Source organism: Rhamphochromis longiceps, linkage group LG1 (assembly GCF_057381845.1).
Source record: "Rhamphochromis longiceps isolate RC_006_pf linkage group LG1, R_longiceps_female_GT1.1, whole genome shotgun sequence".
NCBI classification, from domain to species: Eukaryota; Metazoa; Chordata; class Actinopteri; order Cichliformes; family Cichlidae; genus Rhamphochromis; species Rhamphochromis longiceps.
The window spans coordinates 11,124,669-11,144,264 of NC_140557.1; the positions used below are offsets into that span (position 1 = coordinate 11,124,669).

The window sequence follows — 19,596 nt, forward strand, 5'->3', positions numbered from 1 at the left end:
TGGTAGTTTTTAAACAGAAAACAAACTTCAAGTAGTTGATGTAACATGTTATATGACATCTGATCAACATTCTTTTCCATCAAGTGAGACAAGAGTAATGTGTATAATTTCACCTATATATTTTGCTGCATATTGCTGTTTTTGAAGGTCAAACCTGACAACCAAAGTCACCCCACTGGGTTTTTAAATGCTTGAAATAACTGTTTGTGTTGAAGAACTACAAATCCCATTATTCTTCAAAACAGGAACAAAGACAAAACCTTGATGGAGCGGTAAGTCATCACAACAAAACACTGTCCACTTTATCATAATTGTGAAATGAAAGGAAGAGAAACAGATCTTTACCAAAACAATAAACTGAATTCATTTAAAATGAGCAAAAACAGTGCCAATGTCTTAATTTCATAAAAATATTAACAGCACATTTTTCAATATATGAATCCTTGAGGAAATTTTATTACATTTGTCCTTTTTGTCACTAATTTTTCCAGAGAGAACAAAGCTTTTTTTTTTTTTAGAGCTCTGACATTTGGGGGTTCTAAAGATTTAAAGTGCATCCTTAATCAAAACTGTCTTAATTGTTCTGTGAAAAATTCTAATCATGGTAAACCCCCACATCAAAAGCAAAGTGCTTAATGTGTATGTGATCTGAGTATAAACCACACCAACACCTCGTGTTTTGGATTCTGGGAAATTCATTGAGTATGCGGGGATGAAACGACAGAGCAATACTTGCTGCTCAGGGGCTAAACATATCACACACAATAATTCATACCATTACTGAAAGAACACTGTATAATAAGAAAAGGGATAAAGACTTTGCAAACACAAAAATAAAAAAATAAAAAATTCCATGTGTATGTAAATCCATCACTTACTCGTTTGCCACAAAGGGAACAATTATCATTTGGAATGGTTATTTGTTTTACTATATATTCACAGAGAGAAATAAATAAATAAATGGAGATGAAGAGTTCAAAGGATCAGTAAAAATGCAGCAAAAAAGAAACCAAGGTCAGAAGAGTGTGTGTTGATAATATATCCGATGACTACTGCCATTTTTCTTCACTTGTTTTAATGATATGAACTGAGAAAAGAAGACATTACCCCAATTAAGCCTAACTGTAGATTAAATGACCATGTAAGGTGTAACAATTTGAAAAAAGGGGGAAAAAGAAAACAAGGAGACCAGAACAAAGCAACTTCTGAAATAATGTGCTTAAGAGCTCCCTCATCCTTCATTATCAAGCCTGAGGACAGCCCAGCTGAAAACATTCGCTAAAACTGTCTGCCTGCCTGTGTGCCTTCCACAGAGAAACGTATGGATCCAAACACTGCTGGTGAACCTCCATTAGCTCGAGTAGATCTGGGTCCCAATCACACGCATGATCTCCTTCTGCACCTTAGGCTCTTGGGTGTTGATGTTAGCATCTCCTACTTGGCCATCCTCATATCTGCGCATAGAGAGAATACTTTATATTTCTGCTTAACACCTGGTCTTGATAACGTCCCTGCCCTTTCTACTGCACTTTATTTTGGATATAACTGCCCAACTTAATGGTGCTTAAGCGCAGCTTTAATAAGGAAGACCTGTATTCATTCTTCTGCCTGCAGGGCTGCTCGTCTATTTACATCACTTCCGCATTCCCACGCTGTCAAATTAAATTCTGTTGTCATCAATCAGGCCTAATATTTTTCTTTCCCTCCTTCTGCAAGCCACTTTTACATACACTTCAAATCTTAGTGAGTTTCTGTCATTCTGCCTTTCAGACTTAGATTCATGCAATCCACTTCCTCTTCATCTTCACCTGGCCAGAGCTGCTTATCCAAGTCTCCACCTGCTTCATCTCTACCATCACTAGTGTCTAGACTCCAGGGTGTCCTGCCCTACCAGACTCTTATCCCCAAATAATTAAAAACTAAAACTCTGTATTTCATTAAATCATGTTCAGTTTTTCCAAATATAGTTTACCTTATTTCATTTTAAGATTAAGATTTAATCGAGGTGTTAAGAAAATAGGCCTTTAAAGGGAACAACTGAGGTTTGGCTTGATGCTCCTGTCTGGGGAGCAAGGAAAAATGATTTTAGGAGTTCTGACATCTTTCTGTTTTTATTCTAACCACACTCTCCATTCTGGAAATAAGAATAAGCACACACATAGCACAAGAGTTCATTTATGTTTAGCTGTCATTTGAGTTAGACTGTAAGAAATCTAAAAATTATTTTCTAACTCAGAAAACAGAGAACATATTGATAAAATCTGCTATTTGATCCGATCTTTAAATCACCTGCATCTTTACGCAGTGTAGCAGATTAAAAAACGAGAAAAAACAAAACAACATAAAAACACCAACGATGCATTCAAGAGTGACAATGACAAAATTAGATGGGTATGCCAACTCGATTTTGTAATAATTCCAAGAATTCAGTTGAAATTATAAAGGCGCTGAAAGTTACTGAAATACTTACACAAAAAAGAAGCGAGTACAGACATGGTCAGAAACCGGACACACCCAGATGTTTCCATGCTTCTGCAGATCCTTTGATGTGATAACTGTTAAAATCAGAGAACTGTGTTTTATCAAAGGAACGTTATTAGAAATTGTAAACTGTAACAACAGTGCTTCTTGTTCTGCTTTGATTGTAGTGTTGCTGTTGTTTTGGAATTATCTGATACAGCATAAAATGTATTATAGCCTAAGTGCTAAATGGCCTTATTATTCTAAGTGATGCAATCTAAATCTTTATTTTTATTGTCTCCTTTAATAATAGCAGTGATCATATTGCCATGACTTCATAGCAAGAGCAATTGCATTATAATATCTTTTAGTCTGTAATAGGACTCTATTTGTATTTTACTTTATCAAGGTTTGTGAAGTTTGAAAAGGGTTGAGTAGAAAATATCAAAAATGTGTGTATTAGTTGTTACATCATGTCACATTTAGTCTGTAGTTAATTTATTTCTTAAAAGCTATAATGATGTGACTCAGTTTAACCCATCTACCAATAATATTACGCCTCCTACATAATATTACCTTCACAAAGAGCAATACAGTTCAAGTTTCGACTCTGAAGAAACCTTGACTGGATAGGACGGCTCTGTTGAAAAGCAAACATCACTCAATTAGTTGTTACAGAAAAGGCGATGATGTAACTGAAGCATCCAAAAGACAAATAATTAATGTTTAGAAATACTGAAATTATATGGTTCGCCACAGGCAGGTTCAAGGTGACGATACAAGTGTTTAAAGCATGAAAAACGTCAAAAAATGCAAACTGCCTTTTGGAAACCAACTCTCATCTAACCATCAATGTTATTTTAAAAAGAAATCGGATCTTTTAAGAGATCAGTATAATAAAACTGACTCTTCACTGTCCCTCACCTGTGGTATAGTGTTCATGCGGTTGTAACGCTGCACTAGTTCATCTTTGGTGGGCATGCGGTGCTGTCCTTTCCCCATTCCTGCAAGAAGCAGCACACAACAAATAAAAACAGTCAGAACAACTTTACCTCAACTCAACCAATATGTGGGGAAAAAAAGAAACAAAAAACTTTCTCTGGTGAACTTTTGATGTCCTTGTCAACAGGTCCGACTTTAATATAAAATTCACTGCCCTAAATGGTACCAAATACATGCTACATGGAAAACAAGTAAAAAAACAAATATTCATTTTCAGTATTGATAAACAGTTCAAACAGTACTTGTTTTAGACTGTGCCTATAATTTAAAAAAAAGATTTGTACTTAGAAAATTAGCTGGGAAAATAAAACCAAGTAGATGTAATGTCAAAAACTGTAACATCTGTTAAGCGTTTTGCTTTCTTTTAAGAATTCCACATCCATTCTCCAAGTTAGCATATGTTAATAGCTGGCCCCCACTAGGAACACACTGTGCTGAAGTCCTTATTATTGCCAGCAAAATCTATAAGCCTTGAAACATCTTTGCAACCCTCAACTGACAAAGGCAAAGCCAGATGAAAACCAAAAAATGTGAAAACACACAAATCCAATGACAAACCTATTTTTATACAGCCACAACATGAAGCATGGCATGGCAGGTGGCACAGAAGCTCAGAGGCCCGAGACCCAGCATCCAAAAATGGAAACACAGTACAGCACAACAGGATAACATGGCAGGCACCCACAAGTGAAAATGGAGTGTTCCACGATGTCAATTAGGCCATGTGGCAAACACAAAGGCTACTCGGTGAACATGGTGGAAAAAGCAAGGGGGATGGGGGTGGGGGCACAGGGGTCTGAATGGTGATGAACCGTTCCTACCTGAGTATCCAAAAGATATGCTGGAGATGGGGCTCAGATAGATGCCCTTTCCGTACGCTGCCCCATGCAGCTTGGGTTTGAAAAGAGCAGGAAGGAAGGGTCACTGAGCATGTGCACAGGACAGCCTTACACACACATATGTACACTTGGAAATGCTAACACATACAGTGAAATTCATCTCAGATCAACTGTACTCAAAATAGCCTGTGAATGTCAATGATTTTAAAATGGATGTGACAGTTCCCCTCAACAACCAAGCATACTAAATACACCCACACATGCAAAGTGCAAATCCAAATTCTGCAAAGAAGAAAGCGTCAAAGAGAGAGATTGTTCCAGGAATCTGAAGCAATTCATATACAGTTACACCTGCTAACTTCTTTCAACATTATGCATTAGAGATCAAGTGATACTCTTGATTTTTGTGCTTTGAATTTTTGCATAAGCGTCCAGGTATTCAAATAATACTTGCATGAAACTTGAAATGTAGACATAAATGGAAAGATGGCAAAGTACAAAGATAACTGATTATAAGGTGAGCCTTCTCTCTGCAATGTCTGCCGGGAGGAAAACAGAAGGGCCACATGTGTAACGACTGAGAGTCAAATTAAGAGGAAGAACAAAGAGCCACTTGACTGGGAATGCATGAGGGAGACAGCAGTCAGGACATTGCACATCTGGAAGAAATGAAAAGGAACAAGAGACAAGAGATTTTGTGTGATGGCTGGAGCTAAAGGTAGATTCAGTCATCCTCCTCCTCCTCCTCCTGCTGTGAAACACAATGACAGAGGAAGAGTGTCAATGCTCAAGGTGAAATAGAGAGAAGGGGGAGGCAGACGAGCACCAAAGCAAGATCAAAGATGAAGACTTCAAAAAGTTGGAGAATAAAGAAGGCATAAATGAAACACATCAGCACGATAGAGCAATCATGGCTGAAAGATCCTTGAGATTTCAGATTTAATTGTGTTTAATCTATTTTCAGGACAAGCCTGAGTCTCTCCCGAGCAGCAGTCTTTATCAGCTGTATTGTGCAAATGAGACAGTCTGTTCTCTCTGAAGATCAAATCTTTTCCCTTGTATTATTTAAGAATTATCTATGAAAGACCAGATTGATTACAACTACAACAAAATAAAAGTGAGAACAAATGTGGAAATTAATAAGAATTAAAAAAAAAATCACAAATATAATTGGGATAGGTGGTATGCCCTTCTTTCCTGGGAAACTCTATAGTTCTTATATGGTCATTTGTTCCACTTTGGTATTAACAAGTTTTCTATAAACATTTGAATGATTTATATAAAATATTTTTGAGTATATAAAGAGTAGTGACAGTTACTAACCTTTCAAAAGAGATCCCTATTCACTCTGTTGAAGGCTGTACTCACTGCCACAGAACTTGTCCTCTGCGTCCTTTAAATACAGATCTAACCTACTCAGTGCTCTAGATGGTTGACCCCAACAGGGCACACAGGCTCTCAGCTGACACCACAGCCCATTTCCTTTGTCCCACAACAGGAAGGGACATGCTGTCTGCTGTTGCCAGCAGAGAAGGCAGAAAGAGGCTGACGCTGGCAAGGAAAATCTCCTAGTGTGCCCTGCTTGCTAAAATGCCAATTGCAAAGCTGATGAAAAGGAAGCTGGCATCCATTAACTGTGAAAATGAATCAGCCGGACAGCGAGCCTGCTTTGTGCAAGGGCAGGTTTGCTGTCCGATAGGAGATGCTTCCAGCTAACTGCCAGGGTTACATACCTGCAGTTTGGTATAAGAGGCATTGACTAGTCCATTTCTCAGAACAGAGTGCCAGTTCTCTATATGGGAACCACTAGAGCAAGTGTAGAGAGGGAGAGATAAGAAGATAAAACAAATACCATGTGAATATAACAGTGTAATAGCGTGGAATCGCTTTTCTTTTTCGAATTGGCTCGATCTTTGCTGTTCAACACTGGAAAAAAATTAACAAAAATAAATATTTTGTTATCTTTTCATAAAGATCTTTGTAAAATATGTTATCACAAAATATTTAATCTTATAGTTTTTCTATTTTAAAATTCATCATTTTTCATGAACTGGGTAATTGAAGGTTATTACTGGCAAGAGAGAGCAGCAACAGGGATGAGCAACTGGATGCTGAATATACTTGCATTTATCACCATGTAAATTACTGCATAAGAGGATTTTTTTTTTTAATTTTAAAAAGAAAGGGTTAAACAAGCTATAAATCTTTTGGTTTTTAATAATTTAACATTCTACAAAATCTACAACTTAATTCGTTAAAAGAAAAGATAACATCACAATCTTCCAGATTTATATTGGTTAATTAAGCCTTAAAACACGGGCAAGTAGTTTTTTTTAAATATTTTTAACTAATCAGCCTTTGAGCATAATTAAAAGAACAGTTCACCCCCAAATCAAATCTCTGTGTTTTTGAGCTGACTAGTGGTGCTGTTTATCCATCTGGATTGTTTTGGTGTTAGTTGATAAGTTTTGCAAATATCAGCTGTACGGATTTCACTTGAATATGATGAAGCCAGATTCTGCTGCTCAAAACACCAAAATACACGAATCTCAGCAACAACATCTATTTTCAGTAATCATGACCCAGTATAAGGTTACTTTTCTACTGATTTTTTTCAAATATATTATTTGGTGATTTGAGAACCATTAGGCAAGTGCCATTTAATTCCTTTATATGTGAGATGGTCTCTCTTTTTTTTTTTTTCAAAAAGTCATGTTTCTATTTATATCAATCTAAAAAAAAATTGCAGTCAGGCTAAATTAAGCATTTGGCATTTATTGTTATCTGATTATTAAATTTCTAGTAGGAACCATCATGCAGAAAGACTGTAAGCCCTGTTGGTGAATCAGTTGTACCCTGCACGTGCCCAGATGGGTTGTGAGTATCTAAAATATTCAGCACAGCCCCATCTGCTACAGTACAAATCTGTATTTCATAGATATTGCTGGCTCCATGTGCTGGCTAAGAAAGGTGGTTTCTCAGTCCAGGAGAATGACCATTGCTCTGTGCTGTTATTTGTTATGGTTCCATAAAAATCTGCTAAAGTGGCCCCTTTCAGCAAATGCAAAATGACCAGGTGTTACACTGAGACATGTTCATGTTTGCAAAGTATAGCGCTCCAAAGCTAAAGTATGCATTCATTTTAGCAGCTATGCTTGATTTGACATCAATTATTAAAAGAATTTGATTCCTCAGAAAATATTTCCCACCAGCCACACGCTTATAAATATAATAACCACTAAGTGTTTTCTGATACTTCAGCACAGCCTAAATGGTTTTACTTCTTAAGCATTAAAGGCTTTAAAATTTTAAATTCATTTACTGACAACATGTTAAATAATGGAAATGTAACTCACTGGAAGGCAAAAGTGCTGCCGTATAACTTCTTGGCAGTGCGAAAACGAGCTTCCTTGGCTGGGGGGCTGCTGAGCAGGAGGAACTGGTGGGAGGTGTGCATGAATTTCAGTTGCTGTTACGGTGAGATCATTGAGACGAGAGAATGTCAGAGACAAGTGGACAGGGAATGAGTACGTATCAAATTACACAATATAGCATTCAAAAATGTTTATAGAAGGGACATAAGGCAATATTGCTCTGGTTTCCTACCCTACTGAGAGGCAGCTTGACGATATGAGATCTGTTACTGGAAATAATCCTGTAGAAACATAGAGAAGAGATTCAAATATGTATATAAACTATATCGTATCATAATAGCATCGTGTTAATACTACTCACAGCAGACATCTTGACTTGTCAAAGTAAAAACAACACACCACTGAAGATGCTTCCTTTTTTTTCCAAGTGTCCAAGTATCCCATGGCAATATGACAGTGAGGTGATGTAGATAATACCAGAAGGTGAAAACACACAGCACAACGGATTGTCTTTACTCACCACTGTAGCAGGGGATGGGCCAAAGGGTCTAGTTTGTCCATCTGTTTCTTAATCTCCAGATATGAACCCTGGAAAAAATGCCAAAACAAATGAGTAAGCTTTTACTTGTGATGTGAATATTAGATAAGGATATCATCTTATAGATGCAGTCCAACCACAGTAGGTAACAAGTGGGTAAACAAATGTAGCATGGAGAAGACCATGCTACCACTTTGATTAACAAAACTGCATCCATGAAGATTAAACAGCACAGTTCCTTAAATTAAAATAAAATGTGAACGGACATTGTCAGTAATCTCGATACAAAAGCCTACTTCCAAAGACATTGGGATGCTATTTTTATCTGCATTTCTTTTTCTTTTTTCTTTTTTTACATGCCTTTCAACCCATTTAAAAAAAAAAGCTGCTCTACTATTATGGCCTTTCTTTCCCGCCCACCTCCTTCTTGTACCTGGGTCATTTCCCGAATGGACATTACACTATCCAGTGCTTTTTGTAGTCTTTCATAATTCTTCTTCTGTGTTCACCGGTTGAGCCAAACATCCATTGTATGCAGTAAGAGAGAGAACAACATACAGAAATCTAAAATCACTGGAGACATACAGGTCTTAGATTTAATCATTAGTTTGAAATATATGATATAGAAAAATGAATTGTAACAATAATTTTAGTTTGTTCTGATGGCAGAAGTTTGTTTTTAAGCATGCAGTATGTCTTTTTCAAATTAAATGTCATGATGGAATTAAATATGATCTTTAGAAATGTAGTGAGGATGCTGACCTTTGGATTAAAGGCAAGAGTCTTGGGGTCGTTGGGATCAACAACTGAAGGGTAAGGTTCAAATATGATGCTCTTACGAGGAGACTCCAGGGCAGCTCGACACATAGCTACAAGAAGGTCCACGACCTGGGAAGAGATGGATTATATATTTATATTTTGTGCCTTCAGTTTATGCTGATGAGTGAAATTGTGTTTTTCCCAATAACACATATTAGCTACAGGTAATCAGAATTGGATCAAAATGTTGACATTGGTATTTTTGTTCTTATCTATATTTCAGCACTTTTATCTAATATCTAAAGGAATGGACTATAAAATCCAAATAATGTGCATTATTTGATATACTGTCGAAGTGTTGTGGTCACCTCTGCCCCGGTGGCCACTTCCTCTGCGGCTCCAGACATTACCCCCAGAGTGTAGAAAGAGAACACACACAGCTCCCTTGTGCACACAGCAGGCTGCATGAATAAACAAAGTTTAAACTACACCTATTTCGAAATCTACTACCCATACACAAAAAGGTACATTGACTCACACAATCTTCCCATTTGCTTACTCTAGTATTAAGTAAGCAAGAAAATCTTCAACCAGAAATATGCATATGTATATTACTGACAGAAAAAAAAAATCATAGATCATGTTTCAAGTTACTGATATTTTTTCCACTTATATGAGGGTTCATATTTCTGCATCTCTTACTTATACATCTATGTGTTTCTCTTATTTGCCTCTGGTACCTTCAGCATGGATCCATTCTGAAAGACATGCTGTTCGTCACAAACCACGCAGTACTCATTAAGTGTGGGGATCCTCTGTTCTGAGTACTTCATTATCTGTTTGGGGGGAAAAGCAGTTTAATTCTGAATTAATTGTCACCTTCAGCACTGCCATTCAAAGGAATGCTATTTTGGCAAAGTTGTTACAATGCCATGGTTTTGGGTCCTAGAATAACATTACATTTTAGAGCTCAACAATCATTTGCTCAATACTAGGAGCTAATAGAATCTACAGACTGTATGGTGTGGGTTCACACCTAACAATGATGAAATCCCCAGAAGCCATTTATAGATTACTCACCAGGTATTATTTTTTATTTTTAAGTCATTCAAACAACATGTGGTATTTTAATGCTCAGGTAATTAGTTTACTTTCTTCTTAGCTATGACTGAGACAAAATGTAGAAGTGGCTTTGTAAGTGGAATGACATCTTTTTGAGCTCTAACCTGCACTAAGAAGCCATACTCCAAGGTAGGAATGTTCTTGCAGTGGCCGCCCGCCTGGGATGAGAAAAACAATTCAATCAGCTGCCTCGTGGTAATCTGCGCTGGGGCCCTGGCCGCTGGGACAGCCACAGTCTGATGAGTCAAGTGAAGACAAAGCATTATGGGAAAGGGCGCACCAGCCATGTTACGGTAAGGGTAGGGAAAGACTCAGGTGGGTACAGTGCAGGTGGCGGGTGACTGAGAAGGTGGTCAGAGTGAATCACAGCGGATTAAGACATAAAAACAAAAACAAAAAAAACTTAAATTTCTTAATAACAGCATTTCACCACATACAATTTCCAGAATTACAGTACTTAAAATATTAACTTCAAACATTACGGGTTTCTACAACAGAACTTTTCTGAGTGGAAAGAAAGTAAAGTTAAGAGCCTCAGAGTTGTGGGTTAAACACTGCAACCAAAACTTGACATGTGACAGTTAAAATATATATTTACTGAGAAAGAGGGAAAGGAGTAAAATTTACACAAGTCAGCATTTTAACTGAAAGGTATTTCACATTTGGGTGTTGATTTATCGAGACTTGCTCTGACCTGGCTATTTGGTGGATAGCTGAATAGCTCTCCTTTAGGGTTCTTCATGGTACAGGAGATCGAGCGGTTCATTAAGCGCGTCACCCTCAGCTCAGGGACACTCAGCTTCCCTTTTAAAACTGTGTCTTGAATCAGAGGAAAACTTGGAGACCTGACAGAGACCAAAATACAAAGAAAGCTGTCATTCAGAGTTTCAAAGGGGATATGATTCAGAGCACAAAGGATTTAGATTTTAAGGTTAAAGAACACATTTTGGTATTACTATGATGCTGCTAACAACAAAATCTTAATTTTGAGTAATCTCATTTTAAATATCATATTATCTATAATAATATATGATCTAGACTGTAATATACTTGTCGACTATAGGCTTGGACAATTTTATAGTGACATCTTCTAAAGAAGTACACACTCTGCTCTAGTGATTCACATGTACTAACAGGTAATACTAGCTCTGACAACTGAAATCTGGCAGCAGCTCAAGTCACTAACTGTTACCTGCAAGAGCCAGTGTTGACTTCTACCATTGCTCTCAGTATATAATCAATGAACCACCTTGACGTGAGACTTGTCAAGTTTTGAGGATGTCAAGACAGGCTAGTAGTTAGAGGAGCTGACCTCCACTGAGTGGGCTGGGATTTAATCCCTATGCACCAATAACTGTCAAAGAATGTCTGAGGAAGTCAGAAGCCAAAAATTGTAGTTACCCAAAGGGGAATTTGGTTGTGCTTGTCAAAGCTTGAATTTCAGTCAGTCTTCACAATGCTGAGTCAGAGCTACCATTCCTGTTTGTCTTTTTTGCTATAGTTCACCTAATAGTTTGTAGTATTTATATGGTGTATTTATCCTGTTTATGAACGTAGGTAGAGAATGAATCATTAAACTTTAGGTGCGCACAGTATTTTATATCATGAAACCTTAAGTTGCATATGATTTATGATTTGTGCTTTCAGCTTTGTTTTTATTTTGGCAGATATGCTTATTTCCTACTGCCTAAGACTGATAACTAACTTTGATAATTAACTGGAGAAACATAGCATATTAGCACTTGCCACTACAGTCTGGATCAGCTTTGACATGTTCTCAAAAAAGTCAATGTCTTCCATCACTATGCCTATATTATGTCAGTAAATAACAAAAGTACAAACAGACTACACAGAAAGCAAACATGCATTTGTGTTGAATGAAAAAAAAAAAAAGACAGAAATCAGAAATTAAATCTTACTCAGGATTCCAGTGTCATTTACCAATGGTGAAGCTAAAGTGTGAGAGAGATACCTACTTTGGGATGGGGGAGAAGATGCTGAGCCCGGCACGGAACTTCTTGATGGTCCCTCCGGCTTTGAACCAGCTGTGCCTCTTCTCCTGCTGGGCCTTGAGAAACTCATTACTAAGGTGCTTCCACTGCTGTGAGGTGAATGTGCTCAGGATCCTGTGATAATATGACAGTGAGGAAGGAAGACGCTAATTTTCTCTTTCAATCGGCGCCAAATATACCTTCTCATAAACTAAATATTACTATTACGTTAAACTAAGCTACTGAAACTAACTGAAATGTTTCTGCAGCTCTTGCTCACAATGGTACAGGTATAGATGTTTTTTAGGTCCCAAATTTAAGAGATGACATCACTTACTTTTTAAGTTGCAGGCCCAAGCTGAAACCTTCTTTATTTGACGGCTGGAACACTTCTACTGACGGCTCTAAATAAAGATGACTAATATTATTACACATAGTGTACAGATAGACACAAACTGTGTTTGTTTTTTCCCCCCATTCTCCCTCTTGTACGGCGCACAATGTACTCATCTCTCACACTCATTGAGTAGCACAAATACAAAGTCCCTTCCAGAAAACCAACATCCACAGTGACATCTTTACTCACCGGGTCCATCGAGATACTGAGAAAGAGAAAAGCGAAGTCTCAGAATAATTGGTTCTGTTCTGATAACTTTCCATGCCGTCGCAACTTCCTCCTGAGTCGGGCACAGACACACAAATATGCAGAGTTAGCATCCTAATTAAAGACATTTCTTGTAATATAAATAGATTATGATTTTATGATGCATTTTACTTTGCAAACTGTCAATATTAGAATAGTAATAGGCAAAATCAGAGGAGGTGTTTCCAGTGAAGACTCACATCTAAGAAACTGATGTTAATATGAAGATCGATGTCTACATCATCAATGGTTCCATACTCCCTGTTCATAAACACAACAACATGTAGAGTTAATTTATCATGAGTAATCAAAGTTATACTCAAACCAATTCACGTGGTTATACCCTGAGGGTGGTTGTTTTTTTTCTCTTTTGGCCCAGCTAGTTATAACAGAGTGCAAGCATGTTTAATCTTATCTCTACTTAGTTATTTCTTTCAAAACTAGTCAAAATTTAAGCAGCTTGATTGCATATGTGTGTGTGTGTGTCTTACTATCTATGCTGTACCTGACAGAGATAGCACTGTCAGTGTAGATGTCTTTTACAGCCTCAATGTCTGCATCCAGTTGAGGGTGTCGATACAGGTCAGCAGCACAACTCCCCTGCAATAAGCAGCACTGGTCACAGTTATAGCAGGGAATGAATTCTCAGTGGTTCCTAATCTTATTTTCTTTTTTAATCAAACATATCCCCACACACCCCACAGTCCCATCAGATAAAATCCAAGTACACGTTACTGTTGTGTTTCAAAACAGTTTAAGTTTTCAAGTTAAGCCTTAAATTAGAGATTGCTTATCAAAATGAATGATCTAACATTTGATATTGCTACAGTTTGCACACAATTGTTTATTCACTGTTTGTGTTAGTTTGCATTTGTACCAGCTTAAGGTTTCAACTAGCTGCTCAATACTTTCATACACTTATTTTAACTAATCATCCACAGTATGATTTACTATGACCTTGCAAAGCTCTGACTCAAAAATAAAATCTTTATAACAAAGCAATTTTTTATATGAAACTATAGTTAATAACTTATATGGGATATCTGAACAATATGATATGGAGTGGTATTTAATCTTTATATTACAAAAATTAAAAAGCCTAAATAAAATGTACTATCTCTGTCATATATGTTCCTGATATCTAGAGTTGATATCGCTTCCCTTCAGCTGAGTGTGTAGAATAGATCACACAGTTTTGTTCTTATCTTCACTACACTGCTTTCATGTTCTCTGACTGCACTGAAACGAGCGTTAAGTCCCAGACTGGATTTACATTTCAATCAAAAGACTTGCAAGATAACCACAAAAAGTTTAACTAACAGATTAAGGTCTTATATGAGAGTGAAGCAATGAACTTTGTGAGATGAGATGACACATTAAATATTTGCATCAGAAATGAATTTGACTGAGGTACTTGGGATTACTTGGGCTGTTTGGGGTTATGTAAGGTGTAAATAGTAAATGAAAATACTATGATCCTAATTTGAATAAAAACACAACATTCCCAGATCGTCACATATGGTAATATAAACACTTACACAACTTCACAAAACACAGCATCACATTCTGTAATTAATTAAAAATACATTTGGATTTTTTCCAGCACAGCATTAGAATGCAAATGTCAGTCATTTGGCCCATCGGAGAGAAACATGTCAAAAATGATTTACCACAATGCCGTGACATTTGGTCTGAATATTTACAGTTCCCAAGAGAATCACCCCAAATGATTCTGCTGACCTCTGACTTATTGTCTGCAGTTACTATTGGGTCAAAAATTCCTCCTGACATAAACTTAGCATACTGAAAAGTAGAGCTCTCTGCTCATGCATGTTAAATTGTTAAAAGATTACCTTTGTATCAACTGGGCTATAATATTACACAAAAGCACTGTACCAAAGATATGAGGCTTACTTTTTCCTTCATAACACTCTCTGTTATTACTGCTGAGGATTTAATAATGACAGAAGGCTTAAAATAAACACCATACATGTTTTTGACTTACCAACATTATCCTAACGTGAGGTGAAATTAACAAGTAATATATATTTCAAAACCTGTAAATTAACTGTGGTTTTGTTTGTGTCAATGTATTATAACATTGGGAAAAACTTTTTTTTTTTTTTAGAAAAACACATACTTTTAAATAACTAGAAATAACCACAAATAAGCACAAGTAGTAAAAACACAATGCCAATCTCCTGACAACAGATTCAACAGAGATTTTGCGATGGTAATAGTGTTTGCTGTACCTGAATGCCATATAGGAATTGTTCTGATTCGTTCTCCCCATCTGACTCCTCGTCTGTCCAACACTGTCCTTTGATGTCCTGTGGGCCCACACATTGTGAAAAAGCTATTATAGTGCAGTAGGACGAAAAAGCAACCTCTTTCTATCATCCTTTCATCTCCCACTTCCCTATTTAGACTTCCTTCGTGTGCTTCAAAATACTGCTTAAATAGCATTGCAAAGAGAGAGATGAAGGGACACGATTTATTCCCGACAGGATATTCTCTCAGTTCAACCCTTTTTAAACGAATCCTCAAATGACAATGAAAAAGGATGACTTTACAAAAATAGGATTTTATAAATAAAATGAACTCTGTTTCTTATCGTTTCCAGCAAAGCCTGAAACCCAGAGGTCCAACAGAATAAACCAGAAGAATATGTTATATTTAATACTTAGATCTAGGTTATTTAATGTTTAAATGCCTATGGAAATTATTTATTTTGTCACGTCAATATAATTTAATTTAAAGCTTTTTATATCTTTAACAAAGCCAAACATTTTTTTACACCATTTTAATGATAAGTAATGATTACGCCAATAGGTTCCCAGTTGTCTTACCATTGGGTCTGCTGTTATGGCTCTCTCAGACAGGTTTGGGCCTTTGATTAGTGCCAACCATGTCAGCCTGTTTCTAGGTGGAAGGAGTGAGAACACAAAAGCTTTGATTGACAGTCTCACATTACTCCTCAGTATCACAACCTCGAAAAATACAAATATAAAATTAAAAACAAACAAAACAAAACAAAAAAATAATAAAACAAGAAACAAAGAGGCCACTGCAAGTGACGCCATGCTTTGTAAACGGTGCCCTCCTCCTCTTTTCTTTAAATCTTCTGCACTTCACCTTGCCATGTATCCTAGCAACAGCCATCTCTGCCTTCTTTCAGAGTGGCATTAATCACTGCAGAGAGAATGTGTGGGAGATATGTGCAGTACGTTCAGTTCCAAGGATGTTTCCATTTTTTTGTTTGTTTGTTTTTTTTTCCAGGAATTTAACCTAAAAATATGAAAGCAGCAGAGGTTTTTATAGGCCTTACCTGTTGTAGACACAAGGCTAAAGCAGCACATTTACTTATCTCACTGCACCGTTAGACTGCGATTTATTGTTATGAGTGTGAGGAACAAATGTGAAAAAAAATATTTTTTCTGAGCTAATTTCCCCCGAGCACTAGAGTTTTAAGTAATTTTTAACGCAAGAAAACAATAGCTGCCTCAAAAGAAACAACAGTCACAATGATTGCCAAAAATATCGAAATGATCCAGTCGCTCCCTTCTGTTAGATATGTAAATAATGCACTGCTGAAAATTACAATTTACATAGTCCAGCCCACATCAAACAATAAAATGAATGAAAAAATTAACAAAATAGAAAATGATCTAGGAGGGGTGTAAAATACGGCATGGTGACAACATAGCTTAGCAGTACGAGACTGAATGCCTTGAAAAAGACAAAGACAAAAAAGAACAGACATACACAAAGCCATTCATGGGATATATAGGTCAGTATAGTAAAAAGGATACCAATTTTTCATGTCTTCTTTGACAAGGCCTATTTCAGTATGTCTACATGAAAATTATGGGTATCTGTTTTTGTGAGTCTGTCATGATCATGCTCTTCTCATTGTTGTAAAACACCCTTTCTTACAACAATAGCACACAAGTAAATTCTCATTAAACATTGCTACTCTCAAAACCATATCTTCTTCTTTAGCTTCTTCTCTTTTCTCTATATGCCTACTGCCTTGCTGTTCTCAACCGTGCTAGCATCTACATCCTCCCAGCTCCCTAACCGCCATTCCTGGAGCCTCTGTCGTCTCACATGCCAATAGTTACTGACACAGCGCCCACCCCCACACAAACACACATTTAGCCGTCCCCATTCCTCCTTTTGATAACTATTTAGCTTAAACACAGAGGCAGTCAGGCGTATTTTCCCCTCCCCCCATGCTCTGGAACCCCCCCACCTACCCCATCCATCCACACTTACCTCCACAGAGGATGGAGACTGGGATGCTGTCCTTGCCTCAGCTTTTCTCCCTCTTAAAGGGCACACCTGCCTCTCTCTCGGCGGCTGCTTTCCACTGAAATGATAGATGACAATAAGTCCTTTCAAATAAAACCAAACCAGAGCCACAATCCTAAATTCTGAAGTGTCTATTTCTCAATGCTTGTGGTGTGAGTCCGTAGGCAAGCCAGCTAGTGTGTGTGTGTGTGTAAGAGCCTATGTGTTTATCTATTACAGATCTCTGCTCTTACTGCTCTCTTATATTTTGCCTGACAACACTGAGGTGTCTGAGCATGCTCAGTGAGACTAGGCAAGCCAGTCATGTGACCTGCAGCTGACTGCACTGCTGCTGAGAAATAAGGGGGAAAAATGGCTCTGCATGTGTATGCATCTGCATGTGTGTTTGCATGTGGTGTGCGGTTGCATAAGTCAGTGTCCATTAGTGTGCTCTTTTACTTTGGAGGCAGCTTTTGGTTGATATTTTAATGCTTCACGACTTGTTTAAATCTATTTAACATAAAAATAGTATAATTATACCACAAGCTACATTTGCAATGTATACTACATAGCATGCAGTTACATGCAATAAATATTTCATGCAACATAATATACTAACACTCCAATTATGTTTTAAAAAGTGACTTATATTATATTAACATTATAAGAAAATAATTGTTCCCATCTCCAAAATAGACTCACTTGCATGTGTGAGACAATGGCCCTTCAGCTAATCAGTCTTTAACCTCTTTATCTCCAGGTATCTATTTAAGAACTGACCTGAAGAATGGGAAGATTAATGGACAGGTGTCCATCCACTTGCCTGTTGTGAGGCTGTAGTCTGGACAGACATGCTTGGGACAGCCCCTTACCCACCCAATTGCTAGGTATTGGATAAGATAAAGGCAGATGCACAGATGATCTGCTGAAAGAGTGTGATTGTTTACACCTGAGTTTGCTGAGTGTCTTGGAAAGCTGCTTTTTGATTGGTATTTATCCTCATTTTAGTTTTTTTATTAGTGTATTCTTGTTTTTTCCCGATTACTGCACTATAGAGGCTGGTTAAAAACAATATTTTGTTTCAACCTGTGCATTTCTGTAAATACCATGTGAAATGACAATAAACTTGAATCTTGATCTGCTGTGGTGACCTCTAAAGGAACCAGCTGCCAGAAGAAGAAAATAAGACATTTATTTGTCCCACAATAATGCAAACTAAAGGGCACTGACTCCAATGAAACACTATAAATATGGGTTTTGATGTCATTCACAGTGATTTCATCAGCTTACAGAGTTTAGACTTTTTGGTACTTTATTTGTGAAGCTAAGAAGTCAATCTAAATATTCTAAATTACATATGCAGACTTATTTAGACAAGAGGTTGCCAAATTAAGGGAATCGCTTTTGATTAAAGTCTACAAAAGAAAACTGCACACATGAACCCTTTGTCTGTTTGTACATTTTTCTAATATTTCAGTTTAGGGTGGAAGTTTCTGTTGGTTTTTTTAAAAACAAGCTTTCTAACCCTTACTGAGCAGCCATTTTCCAGACAGCAGCTATATTTTTCTTCATTAGCGTTTAGTCTGCTATGATGACTAGTACAGAGGAGTCCAAATTCATCCGTCTGATCTTATTCTAAAGAGCTATATCACAGTGGACGAAGGAAATGAACAGAAGTTTGTCAAGCTTGTCAACCTAGTTGCCTGCACAAAAGGTTACCAGGTTACCAACAGCTAACACTGGGCAATAGGCCACACTTTGAAAACTCCGTCTTTAGTCTAGGTCATTATCTTTACTCCATTTTCAGCATAATCAGATTGCTAAAACTGCGACCACACCATCACTATTCTATTTGGGGTTAGGAGAAAAAAGACACAATACCATGTTTTGGTGATGGATATATGTATGTATTCACTTCCATACATATATACGTATATATAGATATGTGTTTGTAATAACATAATGTAAAACATGTTGTTGTTTTTTTCATTTTGTAAATGAGCTCAATATTTTAAAGCAAATAATATTAAACAGTATCAACTGATTTTTATCTGTGGTTCCAAGTACTTCACATTCTGTTTTATTTTGGTAGCACTGGTGGAGGCAGTTTTACTAGAGCAGTATTAGCAGCATTAAGGTGTTCTATCTGCTCATCTCTGAGACTTATCTGAGCATATTCTCATACTGTCTTACTGTACAACATGGCACAGGCTTTAGCAGCAATTAATGCTGACTGACAGCCAAGAGCTTGGGCAGTGAACAAAGAGACTGAACAGCAGGTCTGTTCCTCACCTGGAAAGGTGTGTCAACTGGCCTTGGACGCTGGAGTAGATGGGGTCCAAGTAAAGGAAGTCAGCAATCAGAGGGACAGCAACATGGGCAGTGGGAGTAGCAGTGCTACCACAACTGTTAACAGGTGAGTTAAATATGTAACATGGTAAAAGGGGGTACACCTGCAGTGGGAAGTGCAGGCTTTTGTAGCAGTGCAAAAAAATAGCATCTGTGTTTTATTGTTGTTGTAAACTACATGTTTAGGATTATCTGCAGGTTTTGTTGCAGAGCTTAAACATTTTGT

At 37.2% G+C, this 19,596-nt stretch overlaps 1 protein-coding gene across 11 annotated transcripts; it reads right to left on the reverse strand.

The window, feature by feature from the left end:
- Positions 1 to 588: 588 nt before the first annotated feature.
- On the reverse strand, positions 589 to 17,305 carry LOC146678294 (protein mono-ADP-ribosyltransferase PARP6). Of its 11 annotated transcripts, XM_085379582.1 has the most exons (24): positions 17,276 to 17,305; positions 17,007 to 17,100; positions 15,578 to 15,650; positions 14,981 to 15,058; positions 13,234 to 13,343; positions 12,929 to 12,989; positions 12,672 to 12,762; positions 12,423 to 12,489; positions 12,071 to 12,220; positions 10,789 to 10,939; positions 10,199 to 10,330; positions 9,713 to 9,808; positions 9,341 to 9,433; positions 8,976 to 9,101; positions 8,647 to 8,712; positions 8,196 to 8,263; positions 7,908 to 7,956; positions 7,658 to 7,770; positions 6,035 to 6,107; positions 4,284 to 4,353; positions 3,385 to 3,464; positions 3,037 to 3,100; positions 2,471 to 2,555; positions 589 to 1,454 (listed from the first exon to the last, which is right to left on the reverse strand). In XM_085379582.1, the coding sequence occupies exons 3-24, from the start codon at positions 15,578 to 15,580 to the stop codon at positions 1,352 to 1,354; spliced, it is 1,929 nt and encodes a 642-aa protein (XP_085235708.1). In that variant the 5' UTR covers positions 15,581 to 15,650; positions 17,007 to 17,100; positions 17,276 to 17,305; the 3' UTR covers positions 589 to 1,351. The 11 variants fall into 11 exon arrangements, 9 of the variants coding, with proteins under 9 accessions (XP_085235708.1, XP_085235783.1, XP_085235555.1 ...); XM_085379657.1 differs by lacking the exons at positions 17,007 to 17,100; positions 17,276 to 17,305 and adding an exon at positions 16,541 to 16,815; XM_085379429.1 differs by lacking the exons at positions 17,007 to 17,100; positions 17,276 to 17,305 and having other exon boundaries at positions 10,199 to 10,252; positions 13,234 to 13,328; positions 15,578 to 16,815.
- Between the last annotated feature and the right edge of the window lie 2,291 nt (positions 17,306 to 19,596).